Below are 20,412 nucleotides of genomic sequence, written 5' to 3'. Positions count from 1 at the left end.
TGTGTGTGGAGAGGGCTGCCAGGCTCTGCCCCTTAAAGTCGGGGGCTGGCGAAGGCAGCAGCCCAGTCCGGAGACTGCTGCTCATCTGAGAGCGGCCGCGGGTCCAGAGGGAAGGTGGGAGGGAAGCAGGACGCGGGCAGGATGACCAGACCCCGGCGGCGGGCTGCCGGGCTCGGACCGCTCGTCCTGCTGTGGCTGCTGCTGCCCGCACCGCCAGGGCGGGGGGTCCAGGCTGGGCGGGCCTGGCCCGCGCCGCCCTGCCCCGCAGCCTGCGAACCCACGCGCTGCCCCCCGCTGCCCCGGTGCTCGGCGGGGACCGCGCCGGTGCTCGACCGCTGCGGGTGCTGCCGGGTCTGCGCCGCGGCCGAGGGCGAGGCCTGCGGCGGGCCGCTGGGTCGGCCGTGCGCCCCGGGACTGCAGTGCCGCGCGCCGCGCGCGCCCCGGCTCCTCGGCGGCCGCCGGCTGGGCACCTGCGGCTGCCCGGCGGCGGGGGCGACCGTGTGCGGCAGCGACGGGCAGACCTACCCCAGCCTGTGCGCGCTCCGCGCCGAGAACCGCGCCGCGCGCCTCCGTGGCGCGCTGCCGGCAGTGCCGGTGCAGAAGGGGGGCTGTGGGGACCCAGGTGAGCCGCTGACGCGCGCTCTCGGCGCCCCCTTCGTGCTTCTTTAAGCAGCGAGTTCCCTTCGCGGAGTTCGCCGCCGGCTCCTCCCGGCTGCCTTGCCAAAGGGAGTCAGTGCCTCTGAGCTCCCGATTTTATTCCCTCCTTAGGTGTGGTGGCTCAGGGGTAAAGAATCTTCCTGCCAATGCAGGAGACGCAAGAGATGAGGGTTCAATCTTTGGGTGGGGAAGATCCCCTGGAGGAGGGCATGGCAACCCACCCCAGTGTTCTGGAGAATCTCATGGACAGAGGGGCCTGGTGGACTACAGTCCATGGGGTCGCAAAGAGTCGGACACGCCTGAGCACGCACGCTCCTGCAGTTTGGGGTCTGGTTACCGGCTCCTAAGCGGTTGCTCCCCAATTTCCTCCCCATAGCTGTTGACCACCGTCCTCCCTTTTAAGTTATTTCCCAATCAGGATGACAGGTCTGGTCTCCTCAAGGTGTATCCTCATGGGGACCCCAGTGAATACACAGAGGGAGACCGTAGAGAGGAACGGGAGGGAAAGACGGGAGAGAGGCGGAGAGATTCGAGAGGTGCGGGCAGGCAGCCAGGGTCCCAGTCCTCTACCCCCTGCCCCAAGAATAAAGCATCTCTTTACAGGGACCAGAAGCGCAGGCTGGCTCAGGAGCAAGTTCAACTTCATCGCCTCGGTGGTGGAGAAGGTAGCCCCGTCCGTGGTTCATTTACAGCTGTTCCGCAGGTAAAGAGGGTCGGAGGAGGAAGCTAGCCCCCTGGGCTAAGTTTCCTGAGCGCCTCTCTGCTCCAACCCCCTACCCCACCCCCACCGCAACCGCCCTTCCAGCATCAGCTAGTTCTCCCAGCATCACTTAGTCTTAAAAACCGCCCTGAGAAAATGAAGGGGCTCAAAGACCTTGTATGGTCTGTTGGTTGTTTCGCCAAAAAGCCCTAGTCATAAGAATTCCGACATGCAAACCTGAGCTACTTATCTTTCTCAGATAAATTCGAGGTCAAATGCAAGAGCCAGGAGGCATCTGGATGGTGATCTTGCCTGGCCACTTCTTCTGCATGAAAGGAATCCCAGACCCAGAGGGCAAGAGAAACTTGTCATATGTCACAAGGCCAGTTCGTAGTGGAAACTAGGCAGGGACCAGACTTCTCTGACTCCCTCCCTGCTTGGGTGCTGGATAAAGTGGCACTAGGTCCACTTTTGCCCCCAGGATTAGGTGATTGTGGTTGTTTAGTCTCTGAGTCGTGTCTGACTCTTTTGCAACCCCATGGACTGTAGCCTGCCAAGTCTCCTCTGTCTGTGGTATTTCCCAGGAAAGAACACTGGAGTGGGTTGCCATTCCCTTCTCCACGATTAGGTTAGTCCTCTTTGAAGCAGAGGACAGCTGCTTTGAGCAGCAAGAAGGGGGCATTCCTGGAAAAGGAGAGTTGGAATCAGCTCTCAGTCCTGTTCCTAAATGATGGCCAGGGCACCGAACATACAGAGTCCAGTTAACGTAGAGAGAATGGAAACAGGGAAAAGTAAAATGAGGAAACTAGGGTGGGAGAATGTTTGATCTATCACCAGATTTCCAGACTACGGCGGATGCCGATTTGCCCGCCCTGGGCTTATGCTGTTGTCTTGCTGAGACAGGTCACCTCTCGGCAGTGAGGCTGTTCCTGCATCCAGTGCCTCTGGCTTCATAGTGTCTGAGGATGGGCTCATTGTTACCAACGCCCACGTCCTCACTAACCAGCAGCGGATCCAGGTGGAGCTGCAGAACGGGGTCCAGTATGAAGCCACCATCAAGGACATTGACCATAAACTGGATCTTGCCCTGATTAAGATTGAGCCAAATGTGAGTCTGTGTATTTGGGGATTTCCATCAACTTGCTGGTCTTTTCTTCCCCACCTGATCACACATCTTTTCTTCTTGGTATATGTTTCCCTCGCCCCCTCCCCGCCCCGGTTCTCTTTCTTTCTCTTCGTCACTCCTTCTTTTGTTTATTTTCTTCCCTGCCTGTCTGTATGTCCCTAGCAATTGCTAATAACTACACAGCTGTCTTTTTTTCTCCTTCAGTTCCTTCTCCAACAGAGACTGCTTCTGGGAAACTTATTTCCCTGCTGTCTTAGTACAGCAGATATAACTGTAATGGATCCAAGCTGCTAAGATGTGCTTTGAGTTCCTTGCTATGCAAAGTGGTCCACACCCCGGCAGCACTGACAGACATCATCTGAGAAGTGTTTAGAAAACTCAGATCGACTGAATCAGAATCTACCTTTTTTATTTTATTCTCCTCTATAATGCTATAGTACTATGCTCTCTTTAATTTTTTTTTCTCTTTAGTTTTTAATTGGAAGATAATTGCTTTACAATGTTGTGTTAGTTTCCGCTGTGCAGCAGAGTCAATCAGCTATATGTGTACGTATATCTCCTCCATCATGAGCCTCCCTCCCACTCCCCCCACCATCCCAGCCCTCTGGGTCATCACAGAGCACCGAGCTGAACTCCCAGTGCTATACCGCAGCTTCACACTAGCTATCTGTTTTACACATGGTAGTGTGTATATGTAAGAGCTACTCTCCTGATCCGTTGCACCCTCTCCTTCCTGCCCTGTGTCCACTTGTCCATTCTCTGCGTCTGCCAGAACCTACCTCTTAGTATGATTCCCAAGAGGTTCATGCGCAAAATAAAGAGAAAGACTGTTTTGGGTGACCTCCTTTCTGTTCATGGCTTATTAACTTGGCAAACTCGTGAGCTGGAGTGGGGCTGAGTAAATTGTTAGCATCAGTTTACGTTTCATCAATTAGCTTCACTTTGTTTACTTATCATTGTTTCTACAAGCAGTGATTTTAGATTTTAGAGATGATCTGATCATCTTAACAAGTGAGAGTCTGGTGTAGTTGGAATGTAAGGAAGAAGACTCAGGCAGTTGTAGAACCGAGGTGTGTGGTCGATTCTTAGATTCTAGGTGCTAAAATGGTAGAGCCCGTATCATATATGTGTTGTACACAAACGCTGATTGAGTCCATTCTTGACCTATTCACCTCATTCCTCTTCACCCACATACAGACTGACCTCCCTGTATTGCTGCTGGGAAAGTCATCTGACCTGCGAGCTGGAGAGTTCGTGGTGGCCTTGGGGAGCCCGTTTTCACTGCAGAACACAGTGACGGCAGGAATTGTCAGCACTACCCAGCGAGGGGGAAAAGAGCTTGGGCTGAAGGATTCAGACATGGATTATATCCAGACGGACGCCATAATTAATGTAAGTCACGAGGGTGGCTGTCCTCAGCCCATAAGATGCTGGCAATGCAGTGAGAAGGACACTTGAGCCTACCTTTGTTTCCCTTCAGCCTTTCAGGGATGCCTAGAGATCAGGTCTATCCTCGTGGGAGGGATGGAGTGCCATGCTGTTAGAGGTCAGCCTCTGTGATGTGATAACTGGCATCCACGATATTGGATGGTCTCTTAGGATCTATCACAGAGGTCACCGCTGCTATAGAAGTGGTGGTCCTCTTGCTGTTGTTCTTTGTTTTAATTTTAAAATATTCATTTATTTGTTTATTTATTTATCTATCTGTCTGAGTCTTAGTTGTGGCATTTGGGATCTTTAGTTGGGGCATGTGGAATCTAGTTCCCTGACCAGGGATGGAACTCCGGCCTCCTGCCTTAGTAGGGCAGAGTCTTAGCCACTGGACCACCAGGGAAGTCCCCTCTTCCTGTTGTTCTTTATGTGCACTGATTTCGGAATTGATGATGGTGCAGCCTGCCTTTGCCTGCCCTGGGGGAACAGGGGCTCACTAGAGCAGGCTGCTTTTGATAAACCTCTGTAGGGACAATGTAGACATGACCAGGAAAATAGTACTGATGGCTTTTTCCAATTCTGTCTTTAGCACGGGAATTCTGGCGGGCCTCTAGTGAACTTGGTAAGTAGCCACTTTTTTTTGCTGCCTCACACCTCTTCCTAGCTTTCAGAGACTTGACATTTCATGGTGCAGACGGCGATGTTGCTCCTGTGTAGAGACGTGTGGTCTGGTGCCTTTTCTATCATTGCACCGTAAGTAAAGAGTTAGGAGAATTTCAGATCTACGACGGGTTTGTTATCCTGGCATGTGAGCTCATCCAGTTGAGGTGCTGGAGTTTCATTCACACCAACTTACATCTCTTCCATGTGTTCTCTGCTTTTGTTGGGTACTTAATAAAAGTCCTGGGTACTAAACCCAATTTATGTCAAATGACCACTGTACTGTGGAATGTATCCTTGACGACCTCCTGCTTCTGCATGTGAAGAACTAACTCTCACCCCGAAATGCTAATTTAGTCCTGGCCTGCGTAGAGATGATAAAGGTGTCAGCAACAGTCCATTGCTCTGTCACATATTTAATTCTTAAATTTTATTCAACATCCCTGGCGGCAATGCCAGGGTTTCTAGTTGCTCAAATACGTGTTACAACGTGCGAGGGCAGTGCTGTCTGAAACACAGCCTGTGACCACGGCCTCTGAGTCCCTTTGAGTGGGTCATTTCTGGTTCCTCTTTACATGTTACATTTGCTTGTAGGAGGATGAGTTGGGTGTGAAATCACTGAGCACTTTTTACTTATAACATTGCACGTGGTTTTGGGCCTGCTTTTTCTCCAGTAGACAATGAATTTACTAGAGTGGAGATGAAATGCAGAATTTCAAGCCACACTCCAGACCTATTGAATTATAATCTCTATTTCAGTGTGATAGGAAGTCTCTTTGTTTTCTCCTGCCCATCACCTAACAAAAGCTAAGGGATGATGAAATTCAGAAAAAGGAAGTATTTCCCACTTCATAAATTATGTTTAGGGGAGCTTTGTTCCTAAGGTCAATTTGCTGAATCTTCTGAATAGTTTCATTGAAGTGTGACTGAAAATCAACAGCTTTTTGCCTTTTCCATGTTTATTTTAGTCTCATTTAAGGAATGGAAAGGCATATATTCCTTATCCTCATATCTGTGTTGAAATATAAACTGTGGTTCACTTTGAAAAATCAATGTAATTTGAGCAAGAAAAAAAAAATGTGAGCTCAAGATTAAAACCTCAGACTCCTCAGTAGGAATCTGTACTGGAGTAGGTCCCCTCTGTAACCTGCCACACTGCTGGTCCCCCAAGATGCCACCTGCTGCTCCACCCTAAGCATCCCTAAGCTTCTCTCCTTCCTTTGCCTGTTCAGTCTGCACAGCTGGGTAGCTGAGCAATGTCCCCTCCTTTGGCAGGATGGTGATGTGATTGGCATAAACACACTGAAGGTGACTGCAGGAATCTCCTTTGCAATTCCCTCGGATCGCATTCGGCAGTTCTTGGCCGAATTCCATGAGCGCCAGTTGAAAGGTAAGGGGAGTTGGTTCAGACTTTTCTTCCCTTCCAGGCTTCCTGGTGACTCAGATGGTAAAGAATATGCCTGCAATGCAGGAGACCCAGCCTTGATCCCTGGGTCAGGGAAGATTCCCCTGGAGGAGGAAATAGCAACCCACTCCAGTATTCTTGCCTGGAAAATTCCATGGACAGAGGAGTCTGGTGGGCTACAGTCCATGGGGTCGACAACAATTGGACGTGACTGAGCAACTAACACTTTCACTTTTCACCTTTCTTCCTCTCTAGTGCTTTTCAGGAGCCCTCAAAGGCCTTACCTGTGGCGGAGACACGCCTTCGAGTTCTGTAGAGAACAGAGTGATGTTTCATGTTAGACCCAACTCCGATCACAGTGGGGCCAGGCAGCAATACTGGGGGCCAGGCGCAAGGCCTGGCGTGAGGTGTACCCAGAAATATTTGGATTGAATTGATGTGGAAAGGAAAGCCCGGGGCTGGAGGTGGGGCAGTGAGCCTGTGCTAACGACGAAGATTCTCTGAAGCACGTTTGTCTTGGCCGACAGCCTGAGAGGGCAGTTATAATTGGAAGGAATATTCTGTGACTCCGGGTCTTTTAAGCTCTGCCAAAAGGAGAGAGGTCTTGTTGTCAGTAACACATTATAATTTTCCTTTCCAGGAAAGGCTCTCTCACAGAAGAAATATCTGGGTCTGCGCCTGCTACCCCTCACGATGAAGTAAGCACAGGCTTTGACTACGCCTGGGTTGCATTTCAGAAGCAAAAGTTACAGATAGTCTGAACGGGGAAGGTAGAGGTTGTGGTCTGCAGGGGACAAATCACCCACCACTCGTCACGGAGTCGGTGACCGCGTCTGCCGGCACCAACATGTGCTGTGCTTTCCATGGGACTCTTTCGCTTGTGGCTGTATTTTTTTATTTACTTATTTTTCTTTTGCCTGCACCACGCGGCACGTGGGATCTTCGTTCCCCGACCAGGGATGGAACCTGTTCCCCTTGCAGTGGAAATTCGGAGTCTTAACCACTGGACTGTCAGGGAAGCCCCACTATGGCCACACTTTACAACGTCCAGTGGTTCTAGGTTTTGGGACCAAGAATCAGGGGAAGAATGACTCTGGCCCTGTGACCAGCTAAAACGCATCCTTGTCCCCTTGGTGCGAGCCTTGAGCTGAGCAGAGAGTCCCCGCTGAGAGCTAGGGACAGGCCAGGCTCTGGGGACGAGTTCACTGTGCTCGCTTCCTAACCTCCTGGGAAACTCTCCTCACTCTTCCTAGCCTGCTTCAAGACATGAAAAGGCAAGACCCAGAATTTCCTGACGTGACTGCTGGGGTTTTTGTACATGAGGTGATTCAAGGATCAGCTGCTGAAAGGTAAGAGTAGCGCAGACCCCGGCCCAGGCTCCTTTGTTCTCACGAGATGTGTCCCGTGGTAAACATGTGTAGGATCCAGTGTCCTGTCCCGTACCGTGGGCTCCAACCGCTGAGGCTGCTGAACACCTGAGGGATGTGACTGACCAACTGCATTTTACGTTCTGTGCGTGCTGGTGTGCTAAATCGCTTCAGTCCTGTACGGCTCTTTATGACCCTATGGACTGCAGCCCACCAGGCTCCTCTGTCCATGGGATTCTCCAGGCAAGAATACTGGAGTAGGTTGTCATTTCCTTCTCCTGGAGATCTTCCCAAGCCAGGGATCAAACCTGCTTCTCTTAAGGTCTCCTGTATTGGCAGGCAGGTTCTTTACCACTAGCGCCACCTGGGAAACCACATTTTGCATTTTACTTAATTTTAATTGATAATTAAATTAAAACAAAACAAAACAGAAGCAATGTAAAATGTTTTCCCATGAAGCACACCTTTTTTTGTTGTTGTTGTTCTGGGAAGATTGCATTTTACTTTAGTAACTACACTGTGGAAGAAATTATCATCAGGTATATGTTGTTTCTAGAAGATTTCAAAGAGTGTAAAATATGTATAATAATTATTAAAATATGACATGATAAAATGATATTTTAGATATAGGATTAAGACATTAAAGTACATTTTTATATTATATGTTAGTTTCATCTGTTTAAAAATTAGAGAAAAACTTTTTTTTAATGTGGCTACCAGTTCACATAAATTTAAATTAATTTTGCTAGAATTTCCAAATCTACTCTTTTGCTACCTTACTTAATAAGAATCAGAAGAATCTGGAGGATTAGGAGTTTAGGAACATATTTTAGGTACTTTAAAATCCTGGATGACACTAAAGAGTTCTCTGACACTATCAGAGGCCAGCACTAAACAAGTACATAAAGTGAATAAAGCAAAGGCTAGAGACAGTTTGAGAGATTTCCAGTAACTACTGAGAGAAAAGATGACTCGGCCTACAATTATTCTCCTGGTCTCTCTCTTATGCTTCTTGCATATCCTTCCCTCACTGTTTTTGTTTTTTTTAAGAGCTCAACAGTCTGCTTAGATTATGTTAACTCTTTTCATAGGGCAAGAATCTATAGGGTACTAACTGTTCAGAACAGCTAAGTGTTAGGCTTCCAGTTACTATATTCGACTTGCCATTGGCTTTTCTAGACTTTCTGGGTCCCTGCCCTGACTTATTTTTAACTTCTGGTTCAAGGCCAAAGCTATTTCTTTCAGCTCTTCAGTCCTTGCTCCTCAAAATGCGGTCTGTAGACCAGCACCAATGGCATCAGCTAGAGCTTTTTAGAGTGACGGGAGCACCACTGGAAAAGAATTTGAAAAAGAATAGATACGTGTATAGGCGTGACTGAATCACGTTGCTGTACACCGAAACTAACACAACATACTCCAACATAAAAGGAAAAGTTTAGAAAGAATCAGAACCTGCTTTTTACATAAGATCTTCAGGGGATTCAGGTGCACGTTACATGGTGGGAATGGCCACTGGCTTGAAGTCTCTGATAAACTGGAAATCTTCCTGGCGTCACCCACTTATAATAGCGATAATAATTCCGGTAATAACAGCTGGCATTTATCAACCACTTACTGTGTCAGGCATCATTTAAAGGATCTTATGTACTTGTTCAAGCCCCCAGTAATTTTGGGATATAGGTGTTATTTTACAGAGGCAGCAAATGGGGTGCAGAGGTTAATTACCTTGGAAGTTACATGATGTGTCAGTCAGAAGGCAGGGATGTGGGACCTGGCTTGGCCCCTGTATTATCCTACTCTTGGCGGCTGCTGTTATTGTTTCTAAGAGGCAGAGTGACTGGCAAGAAGGTGGGTTTTCAGGTCTGAAACATCCAGGATGAAATCCTACTTTAGCTTCTTACAAGCTGACGGTCATGGGGAAGGTCTCTTATTCTGTCTGAGCCCCACTTCCCCATATTTGATGCATAGTTTGCATCCAGTAATACTTTACAGGTTTCTTTTCTTTTTCTACTTAGAGAACTATTGTGAATTAACTTCTTTGTGCACCATACCAGGCACCAACCCCTCTTCCTACACGCTGCCCCCCGCCCCCCCAACTGCCCTTGTTCTCAAGGCTTTCTCTGCTTTTAGCTCTACCCTTGAACTTCCTTTAAATTTGTTTTCTCTTTTCTTCTTTTTTTTTAAAAAATAAACTCCACATACCCTGATAATCCTCCCACATTCTCATTTCTTCCCTGGGCTTCTCAGCTTCCTATTTCTCTCCCGTTCTTTTTTTTTTTGGCTGTACCTGGCGGCTTGTGAGATCTCAGTTTCCTGACCAGGGGTCTAACCTGGCCCCCTGGCAGTGAGAGCACAGAATCCTAACCACTGGACTGCCAGGGGATTCCACCAACCCCCACAAACCCCCCATTTCCCTCAAATGGTGTCTCCTGCGGTCATTAAATTTGACTTCCAGCCTGTTTTTGACTATATATTTACTGTACTGTTTTGTATCTGGAACTAGTTTTGTTTCTAGGACATATATTCTATGTGAAAGAAATATGTTGGAGGCTGAATATAATCACAATTTTGAGGGAAGGAAGCCTAGTTATCAGAGCCTTAAATATTTAGAGCTTGGAGCTTGGAGACTGATTTTTGACTTTCTGGAAGCTGCTTCCGTAGTACAGCTCAGCATACCCTCCAGGTCCATAAACTCTAGGTCAAGGTGGGGCAGGTAAGTGGGCTGACAACATCCAACTGATTATAGAGTGTAATTGTCTGGAAAAATATGTATTGGTTGGGCTTTTCACGTTTATTGGTAAGGTTGAGGGTATGTTTCAGGTTAATGAGGTCAGGGATTAACAGAAAAGAAAAGCTCAACTCCCTATACCAAACCAAATCTAACACATGGGAGGAGCAAATTTCATACATATGATTCTGGTGGAAATTTTAGAAAGGTGAATAGGGTTGTTGTCCTTTAGTGATTCTGCAGCATATATTAGAACAGCCCCCATATTTGGAAGTGAAAAGTGAAAGTGAGGTCGCTCAGTTGTGTCTGACTCTTTGCAACCCCATGGACTGTAGCCTGCCAGGCTCTTCCAAAAATGGGATTTTCCAGGCAAGAATTACTGGAGTGGGTTGCCATTTCCTTCTCCAAGGGATCTTCCCAACCCAGGGATAGAACCCAGGTCTCCTGCATTGCTGGCACACTCCTTACCGTCTGAGCCACCAGGGAGGTGGCATATTTGGAAGGATGGAGGCTATTTCTGGTTCCCTGGTTTGCATGCTTAATGTCAACACAATAGTAGTGCCTTAAGAGACAGACATTAAATTCTAGATGGGTCCTTGCCCATTAGAGTCAAACTTACAGTTTCATGGTCCTTTTTTCTCCCCTCCCAGATCTGGGTTGAAAGACCATGATGTAATCGTCAGCATAAACGGATTGCCTGTCACCACGACAACCGATGTGATTGAAGCTGTTATGGCCAATGATTCCCTTTCCCTCCTGGTTCGTCGCAAAAGTCAAACTTTGATCCTGACAGTCACACCTGAGATAATCAATTAAGAGCCTTGCTTTAAAGATAAATTATCTAACAAAACCAAAGCTACATTACCTGGTTTGTATTGAAGATGTGCCAGTGATGGCAAGGGGTTTTAGGATCTCTTTCTTTTAAAGAAAAATGTGTGCTTTAAAACACACATACACACATTCCAGAACCATCAGGTTGGGGGTGTTACAACTGCTGCTAAGGAGCCTAAGGCAAGTAGAAGAAGGACATGGTGCCAGGAAGTCTGGGGAGCTGATAAAATTTTATTTAAAGACAGGGAACAACTGAAAACAGGCAGTTTCTAATTTATCCTTGATGGAAGGACACTTGAGTACTGTTAAAACTTCTCTATAGCCATAAACTGGATATAACACTAGACACACACACACACACACACACATCTATCTACCAATATTAAGAAACTGAATCCAGAGTGCAAAGGAAATCACATTTTTAATATTATTCCTTTACTCAAAACAGTTTTTCAGGTTTATCACATTTGGCCAGGGTTTGTAAATACAGAGGACGCTCATCACCTAGAAGTCACACTGAAACTAACAAATTTGGATGGTCACAGAGGAATATAGATTCTGAGGTTGTCAGCTAGCAGTGGAAACAACTCTGGTTCCCATCAGCTTTTCTGTGAGGAAGGCTTCTATAAAATATTCTATAAAATAGACACTTTAATAATTTACAGTCTTTTACCTCTTTACCCAGGTTCTTCTTCCTGGAAACATTCATGATCAATGATTTTGACTCTGAAAGCTGCCAGTTTATTTATTTATTTTTTAAAAATAACTTTTGATGGGGTTTGTGAATATCTTTAAGGAGTTTTTTTTTTTTTTTTTAAAGTGTGAGATGAAGCAGGATTTGTGGTTTAAAGTAGTAGCTTATTTGGGGCAGGATTTCAATTTTAGTTTTCTTGATTTTTCTTAAAAGTGAGTTCTTCTTTTTAAAGGACATCCTTGAACCCTCTTGAGTTCTATGCAGAAATTTTAAGTGTATGTGCATTTTTCTGGGAGTAGGTTAAATTTCTTCAGGACCCACAGCAATTTAAAATATACTGCCTTAGACTGTAGAGATTATAAATAAGAATCTATCAATTTACAGTTATGAAGAAGTTGAGGTCAATGTGGTACAGAACTTTCAAAAGAGAATAATCTGTTTTCATTTTTACATAATTGCCACCATTTAATACCATAAGAAGAGCGGTCATATTAATCAGGGATAATAAAGCTGAAACGTTCAGGAAAACTGCTTCATAATGGTAGAGAGTATCCAGTTATTTTAACTGGGATTCTTGGTTTTTATGTCAATTATTATGAGACTAAACTTCGGGCAGTTCTACCTTGATTGTTCCTAGAATTTATACGTTGCCCAAATAGCAGGCTCTTTGTTAACCTCCCTTTTACTTTACACTTAACAGTTGTTTTCAACTCAGATTGTAAGGGATGGGAACTAAGTTTTAAAAACCCCAAGTTCAGAACAGTTTTCTTTATCCCCTGTGATGTGGGAACTCGAAAGCTTGGCTGTCTCTTTCGCTATGACTGATTGCTGTAGCCCACAGTGAGAGACTTGGGTGCCATGCTTCTTTTGACAAATGTGTTCAGTTTATTTTTGTTTCCCACAAGTCACAGCCTAATTCTATCTAGCACTCAGCAGTAATATCCTTTAAGGAAGAGTCTGTTTTTCTTTCCAAGGATGTGAGGCTCTTCATTTTATCTTATGTAATATGAAGAAGAGATTTAGAGTTACTTGTGTGATTTTTTTTTTAATCAGTCTATAACATGGGCTTTCTAAATTGGTAAATGATACCTTTTCAATAGGAAAATTCTGCCAAGAGGATAGCTGAACCCAGACATGTCTGGAACTGTTGGCTTTCAAAACATAATTGGACATTAGAGGGAATTACTATACTGGATATATTGCCTCTCAGGAGTAATAATGATGAAACAATAGGGTTTATTAATAGGCTCATTTCAGATGCTCAGCTTTAAGCACAACAGATATTGAGTTTCATTCTACCTATTGAAAATACCCAAACAAGCATTCCACGTTGGCGACATTCATTCCACAATTTAAATTCAGAAAGTCAGAATTTCAGCGTGTATTAAAATCGACTGCTGTTTCTACTTCTGCTGGACATTTTCGTTGGTTGAGCTTCTGATCTCCACTGCACGAAGACTCAGGGTCACAAAGGCACAGGCCAAAAACATCCTGTTGGGTCCAACTGCTCCAAAGGACTGATGACATAGCAGCACACAGAAATAAAGAATAAGGAGACCCTTCTGCAGCTTATAAGTTAATCACTATCCTTTATATTTTTGGTACACGAGGAAAGGTACAAACTTGATACCCACAATACTGTCTCCTTGTCATTTCTAGTCTGCAAGGTCAAGTCTGGGTTGAACATCCACAGTCTGAAGCCACCTTCCTAACCAAACCCATTCTCTCCAACAAGGGAAAATACTGGTCAGGCCTGACATCGAGGATTTCTGAGCCTGCAGAGATGAATCCAAGAGCCTTGCCTCTTTGGGCCACGAAGAAGAGCAGCGGCTCTTCTTAGTAAACAGTGCACCAATTGCTGCCATCACTGGGCATCAGCCCTCCAGTGATCAGCAAAATAAGGTCAACAAACCACCAAATCCCAAGTCCTCCAAGGGTCAAGAGCTTCCCCACTGCTGTGCCAGTGTGTCCCAGGCAGAAACGATCTACTCCAAAACATCCCAGGAAGAAAGAGTAGAGCAAAGTTGTTATGAAGTAGTGTCCGGTATACCTAGACAGAGGGAATCAAGAGGAAGATGCTTACCACGTGAAAATGAAAACACTTAATGCTTTATTAGTGAATTTCATGTAAGTGACAAGATGGGAAGATAGTCCCTCTGTGACTTCTTACCAACCCCCTCTCCCCCAAAGGAAGATCTCTAGTTTGTCTAGATTCTCAAAAAGGTACTTGCTAAGGTGTGGAGGGGGCTTCCCAGGTGGCGCTAGTGGTAAAGAACCTGCCTGCAATGCAGGAGACACAAGAGACGTGGGTTCAGTCCCTGAATCAGGAAGATCCCCTGGAGGAGGAAATGGCAACCCACTCCAGTATTCTTGCCTGGAGAATCCCATGGACAGAGAAGCCTGGCGGGCTACAGTCCATAGGGTCGCACAGTTGGATACGACTGAGCGACTTAGCACACATGCACACAAGGTCTGGAGGACCCAGAGGAACCAATACAGAGTTGGGCTGGATAAGAAACTATTAAGGACATTTACAGGACAGGTATCCTGGCAGGAGTGGTGTCTGGGCGCCCATCCCTTTCCTGCGTAGGCTCCTATCCTGAGGGAGGCTGCAGTTCTGAATGTAGTTCTCTCATGAGGTGTTACCTTCCCTTAAATGAACACTCATCTGAACATTCCTTTCCTGCTGTTTCATGGCACCCGAAGAATGGGACTTCTTGGAAGGACTTCTGTCTTACATACTGTGATGACATTCATTGACATTCATTGACATTGCAGATACTCTAATGGCATCACCTAACACAGTCACAACTCTCCATCAGCAAATGGTATATGTAAGTTCTGTGCCTTCAAGTGGAGTTTACAGAAAAAACCCTAATTTGGTTTTTAAAAAGTTAATTAATTTTTGGCCGTGTCAGGTGTCAGTTGCGGCACTCCAGATCTTTGCTGTGGTGTGCAGGCTTCTCATTCTTAGCACATGGGCTCAGTCGTTGTGGTGTGTGGGCTTCGCTGCCCCGCGGCAAACAGGAGCTTAGTTCCTGGACCAGCAATCGAGTCCACATCCCCTGCATTAGAAGGTGGATTCTTAACCACTGGACCACCAGGGAAGTCCCAATAACCCTAATTCTTCAAGATAATACTGCTTTTCAGGGAGAAAGGCCCGCACTTTTCATAATAAATCTTTCCTCCTGAAATTCTATGGCTGTTTTCAAAGGATTTATGTCTATTGTAGGAGTTCTGAAGTTGGATCATCTGTTCCACCTCCTTCATTTTGCGGAGGAAGGGACAGAGACTCTGGGTGCCCAGAGGTCCTTTAGCTGCTTGGTGAAAGGGACATTTAGAATTCACAGCCTCTGGCCTCCTGTCCAGTGTCCCCTACATTATCACCCCACTGCCCGTGTCCATGGAGTATGCACAGCAATAATCATGCTGTGCCATTAACACTTAAGGTAAAAGAAAAAGTCAACATCAAGAGAGGACAGAACCGCCCTACCTCCATCTAAGTACCAGCTACTCCGTGCGTGCAGACAGCACTTACTTTATACAAGGTTTGTTCTCTCGGAGGAAGGTCCTCGGGCTGGCACACTCGATTCCGTCCAGGGCCCGGCACTGCACCAAAGTGTGCTCCACGTCTCTGTAGGCCTGACCCCCGAACTGCAGGGCGACAACCACGACAGAACAACCAAACTAGCCAGAGTGAGCAACACAAAGCATCTCTTCATATGAACTAACAAAAGCTGGCCCAGGACAATAACTATTCTAACGAAGGTGGGCTAAAGCTGTGCTAAAGAGCAAGGAGTTTAGTGACATACTTCAGGAGATTTTCAGTGAGTCGATCCTGAATGGACATGGTTTTCAATAAACTCTTTTTCATTTTCTTTCCTTCTGACTTACCTTCTTTGATAATATAGTACAGAAGTTTAAAATCAGTTTCATTAAATGCTGTTTTGGATTAGCGGGACACAATGTTCTAATTAATCCTATATTTACAGAAGAGAAGAGCACATGAGTGCGTATTTGGGAACGGGTATTCAAAAAGTCAATGTGTAGAGACTATCATACAGAGTTAAGTCAGAAAGAGAAAAACAAATATCGTGTATTAACGCACGCATGTGCAGTCTAGAAAGATGGTACTGATGAACCTATCTGTAGGGCAGGAATAGAGACACCCATGTAGAGGACGGACTTGTGGACATGACAGGGGGATGGGAAAGGAGAGGGAGGAACGAATTGAGAGAGCAGAACTGACACATACGCTACCAAGTATAAACCAGCTGGTGGGAAGCTGCTGTATACCACAGGGAGCTCACCTCGGTGCTCTGTGATGACCTAGAGGGGTGGGAGGGAGGCTCGGGAGAGAAGGGATATACGTACACACATAGCTGACTCATGCTGTTGTACAGCAGAAACTAAAACAACATTGTACAGCAATTATACTCCAATTAAAAAAAAAAGTCAATGTGTATTTGAGGTCTATTTTATATGTATTATAAATGAACATCATTAGGAAAGAACTCAGCATGTCAACTGACTCAGGACTTTCCGTGGGTCTTGAAACTGTGATTTTCAGCTCACATCCACAGTAATGTAATACATCTATATACGTAAGCTTAAATTCCAGCAAAAAATTTCAGAAGAAGACCTCCGACCCTTTGTGTAACTGAATTTTAGCACAGCTGGGCATTCTCCACTGGCACCTTACTAAGTGCTTCACTACTGTTCTTGCTGGAACATTCCTCAGAGGGAAGTGGGTGGAACGTGAGGATGCTTACTCCTTGCCCCTCCCTTGGGACTTGGGGGCCCGAATGTTGACAGTCCCCCAGGACTTCTGGGGGAAGTGACAGTCTGAGCACCTTGATAGGATCAACCCAGTGTTTTAACGAAAATGGGCAAAAGTAAGTATTGTAGAGAGATCACTTATTTTTGCCCATTTTCATTAAATACTGGGTTGATCCTGTCAAGGTGTTCAGACTGATCTTTATACGATCCTCTGGGTTTCCCTGGTGACTCGGTGGTAAAGGACCTCTTTGCCAATGTAGGAGATGAGGGTTCGATCCCTGGGTCAGGAAGATCCCCTGAAGAAGGAAATGGCAACCCACTCCAGTACTCTTGCCTGGGAAATCCCACGGACAGAGGAGTCTGGTGGGCTAGTCCATGGGGTCATAAAATAGTTGGACATGACTTAGTGACTAAACATGAGCATACAATGCTCAAACTGTTATCAATAATTATCCATAGAACAAAATCTCATTGTATTGAAAATATTTCTTTACTTGTGATTGCAGCAAGAGTTGCCTTTTTGGCCTTGTTACTTTCAGGTTTATTTACTTGTGCCTGATCTAGTAACAGAGAATATTTTCCCATAATTCTCTTATAGCTGACAGTGTCTGGACTTGCATTATGCGGCATAATATAACATAATGGTGAGTCCACAGAGGGGAGGAAGTATGTGAACTTCACTGGTTTTGGGGAGACTGACTAGGAAGCATGCGTCCAGCTTCAGGGATATTATTAATGGAACTAAAGGGCTTCTTTTCATTCTAAGAGGCCATTGTTATCCAAGGCTCCTCCTGAATGCTACAACCCCCTACAAAGACATATAATGATGAAAAGTGAAAGTGTTAGTTGCTCAGTCGTGTCTGACTCTGTGACCCCGTGGGCTATAGCCCACCAGCCTCCTCTGTCCATGGGGATATCCAGGCAAGAATACTGGAGTGGGTCGCTGTTTCCTTCTCCAGGAGATCTTCCTAACCCAGGGATCGAACCTGGGTCTCTTGCGTTAGCAGGTGGAGTCTTTATCACTGAGCCACCAGGGAAGTACACTGATAGGCCTGATCTATTTCCTAAGGACGTGGTGGAAACTGCTTGCCTGGTGAAAAGAAAGGTCATTGGCAAGAGGAGCTTTGCTCCAAATGCATATGTAACGAAGATACTACTCAATCCAGCATCAGTTTTAGAAATTGCATAAACCTTCCTTTTGCTCTTTCAGGAAAGTATGTGCCTTGAAGGGTAGTCAGGGGTGATATCTGAGCTTCAAATCTGTCAATCACAATGGCCAAAGGAACCAAAGACAGGTTGGTCTTTGAACCTGGGTAGTGTTGGCACAGAGCCTGCTTCTTTCTGAGAAGACTAAATGTCTTGTTCAGCCACTGACCCTGACCCTGCTGGAAATTTTCAGTAACAGTCATTTCAATGAATTTTACAAAAAAAATAACTTCATACTGCTCACACTTTTCTGTAATAGCATTTAGGCAATATTGTTTCTCTATGGAAGAGTTTGCTTATAAAATCAAACAAAAACCCACCTTGAGACAACCATAACCAAGCTCCTGGGATGCTGTTGTGTTTCCAACATGATCCACTGGGTCTTCACATTTTATAAATTCATCAGGTCTGTAAATCACCAGTAAGATCATCATTAAGGTCTTTGTAAGTGGCTGTTTACATGACTATAATCGTAACAGGCAACAGACATTTCTTCAAGTTTTCTGGGGGTTAATGTCCCTCTGAGTCTTCCCCAAGACAAGAGATGTTGTCAATTAGGCTGAAAGACAGCAGGTCAAACAGCCATCCAGTGACCCTTTGGTTGGGGCGGGGTGGGTATGAGGGGTGTTTCTGGTCCTTTTTCTCCACCGATTCTACCTCTGCCATGGCTTCACCTCTTCCCTAGGCAAACAGCCACAAGGCTATGGGGGCAAAATCGATGCCAAAGGATTCCCAGCTCTCTTGCACTTTTCAAAAGCCTTTTGTTATTTGACTTAAAAGAGACGTTAAAAGTTTTGACTTGGTTCCGCAACGTTAAGGTTACTGCTTTTATTTTTTTTTTAAAGAGGTGCCATGTAGAGAGAAGTGATTTACGCCACTTGTGCACCACTCAGTACCAGCACGAACGAGGGTGTCTCCTTCGGTTAAAGGGAGAAAGTACATCCTCGTACCCTTCTTCCGCAGGCTATATAATGTCCCTCTTCCCTAGTTCTCCTCTTCGGGGAGCCCAAAGGATCAGCCACCGACACAGAGGGGTTTTCCCCTGCAGGAGTGCGTTGAGTGAGAAACCTGTCATGGTTATTTTCTCCCGCGTGTCGACGATCAGGTAGGTCCTCCAGGTGGAGAGGGACTGGGGAAAAAAAAAAGCAGCCTCCCTCCCCCCCGTCCCCCTGCACAATCCCCGTGTAGCCCAGGGCCCCCCATCTCCACCTCCACCCGCCTCGACGACCGGGTAGCTTACAAGTAAGAGCAAAGGATGACTGGAGAGTGGGGGTCGCCATACTCCCAGCTTGCAGTGCCGGGGGAGCCCTCCGGGTGGGCGACGCCGGCGGATGTGAGCTCGGGCTCGGCGGTGGCGTTGTGCGAGTGGCTCCGAGACACACAATGCAGCAGCAGTAGATTCCCCAGCAGCAGAGCCGCCTGGCCGCACAGAAGTAAGTAACTCACCGGGCAACCCCCCAGCACCATCTTCCCGGGCCCAGGGGCGGAGATCTGGCCTCAAAGGCCCCCTAAGCCGACAACCGCGGACCCAAGCCCTGCCTGGTGAAGGCCTCTCCGCGGAGCTCCACGCCTCGATGCCAAACAGCCAATGGGAGCGGAGAATTTTACGTCCCGCCCAACTCCGGCAGCCAATAAGGAAAGGCTGCGCAGGAGGCGGGGCTGCGTTTCGTTTCTGCGGGTCAATTCCGCTTCTGGGGCTCACGCTCCGCCTTCTTTTCCGTGAAGAGTGCTTCTTCCAATAGGCTCTCTCGACCCGCCCCGGAGCAGGCGGGCCTTGAAGCAGGGGGGCGGAGCGAATGGCGATGGGCGGGGCCGGTTCCTGAGCGGGTCTGAGGGGACCGGAGAGAAATCCGGTTCTCTCACCCGGGACGGAGCGCTCCTTACGTCAGTCAGGCGAGCGGGCGCCGCGTCGGGAGCGAGCTCGGACCGGAGCCGAGTTGCGTCAGTGCCGAGCGCGCGCGCATCGTTGCCAGCCCTGGGGCTCTGGCGGGGCCGGGGAATCGTGGAGCGGGCGGAGGCAGGGGCGACCGAGTGCTGAGGAGAACATGCGGGCTCGGGCTGAGATGGGGTCGGGCGTGGGCTCGCCCTCTGAGACTCTCCGCGTCCGGTGGCTGCTGTTGGTGGGCTTGCTGAGCCCGGCCCTCGGCGGGGCTCGGTCAGGTGGGTGTCCGCCCCCAGGGACCTTTCGGGATTCCAGTTTCCTAGGGCCGGGATGCTCGGAGTTTTTTCCCTGCGGTGCCTGAGAGTGGCGGGGCCTGGCCTGGGCGCTGGAACCCTACCCGAGTCGGGAGGCGGAGCCGCTGGGCTGCCTGTGGACCAGGGCTCGGACCCGAGGCTCCGGGTCTGGGCGCCCCCAGTTCTCCTGGGCACAGTTCTCGGGTCTGGTTCCCAGTCCTCGGTCTCTTGCCGAGCAGAGCCTTTTGGGGGTGAGCCCGACCCCCAATCTCGCGCCAAGCTGTGTGCCCCCCCCCCCTCCGAAGACCCTCCCTGGGCGACTCTCGTCCGACCCCGAACCTCGGGGACTCGGCTGAGAGTCTGGGAGGCTGGCTGAATGCGCGCGGACGGTTTGAGAAGTGCTTTTGAGAAATGGAGCTGGGGTTTGCTTGCAGGGTAAATGTCACCGGGAAAGAGACCGGGAGATGGAACTTTTTGCTCCAGGTTTTCATGATTTGAAATTTTGACCATCATTTTATTAGCGGAGTCACCAGTAGGTACCACAGGGGGGAATTTAGTGATGAAATAAGAGGAGGGGTGATTGCTTTTTTGGGGGAGGGTCATTTTGTTGTTTTAGTAAGAATGCTGCTTCTTTTTTTTTTTTGGAAACGGAG

General features: G+C 47.3%; 3 protein-coding genes across 6 annotated transcripts in view; 2 read left to right on the top strand and 1 right to left on the bottom strand.

Annotated features, from left to right (window-relative positions):
- The first annotated feature begins 64 nt into the window (after positions 1-64).
- Positions 65-15,488, top strand: HTRA4 (HtrA serine peptidase 4). Its single transcript, XM_081524059.1, has 9 exons — positions 65-622; positions 1,261-1,360; positions 2,261-2,465; positions 3,681-3,875; positions 4,504-4,536; positions 5,850-5,964; positions 6,620-6,677; positions 7,233-7,328; positions 10,725-15,488. Exons 1-9 carry the CDS (start codon positions 142-144, stop codon positions 10,888-10,890), a joined length of 1,449 nt encoding a protein of 482 aa, XP_081380185.1. The 5' UTR covers positions 65-141; the 3' UTR covers positions 10,891-15,488.
- Positions 11,308-19,163, bottom strand: TM2D2 (TM2 domain containing 2). Of its 3 annotated transcripts, none has more exons than XR_014063412.1 (5): positions 18,825-19,163; positions 17,905-17,992; positions 15,138-15,253; positions 14,135-14,664; positions 11,308-13,649 (listed from the first exon to the last, which is right to left on the bottom strand). XR_014063412.1 is itself a non-coding variant. In XM_081524070.1 (4 exons), the coding sequence occupies exons 1-4, from the start codon at positions 19,049-19,051 to the stop codon at positions 13,436-13,438; spliced, it is 645 nt and encodes a 214-aa protein (XP_081380196.1). In that variant the 5' UTR covers positions 19,052-19,163; the 3' UTR covers positions 11,308-13,435. The 3 variants fall into 3 exon arrangements, 1 of the variants encoding a protein (XP_081380196.1); XR_014063411.1 differs by having other exon boundaries at positions 14,246-14,664; XM_081524070.1 differs by lacking the exon at positions 14,135-14,664.
- A 252-nt stretch (positions 19,164-19,415) lies between these two features.
- The window catches only part of ADAM9 (ADAM metallopeptidase domain 9), a 100,633-nt gene continuing 99,636 nt past the window's right edge, over positions 19,416-20,412 (top strand). For both annotated transcript variants that reach the window (XR_014063399.1, XM_081524013.1), the window contains exon 1: positions 19,416-19,744. Coding sequence is in view for 1 of the 2 variants with exons in the window: in XM_081524013.1 (XP_081380139.1) it covers positions 19,630-19,744 (115 nt within the window). In the remaining variant the exon portion in view is untranslated. The remainder of the gene's footprint in view (positions 19,745-20,412) is intronic.

The sequence above is a fragment of the Giraffa tippelskirchi genome, chromosome 8 (assembly GCF_054371585.1).
Source record: "Giraffa tippelskirchi isolate mGirTip1 chromosome 8, T2T-mGirTip1v1.2.pri, whole genome shotgun sequence".
Lineage (NCBI taxonomy): Eukaryota > Metazoa > Chordata > Mammalia > Artiodactyla > Giraffidae > Giraffa > Giraffa tippelskirchi.
Note: the sequence above shows the minus strand (reverse complement) of the source record. Positions and strands in the feature narration are given on the sequence as shown.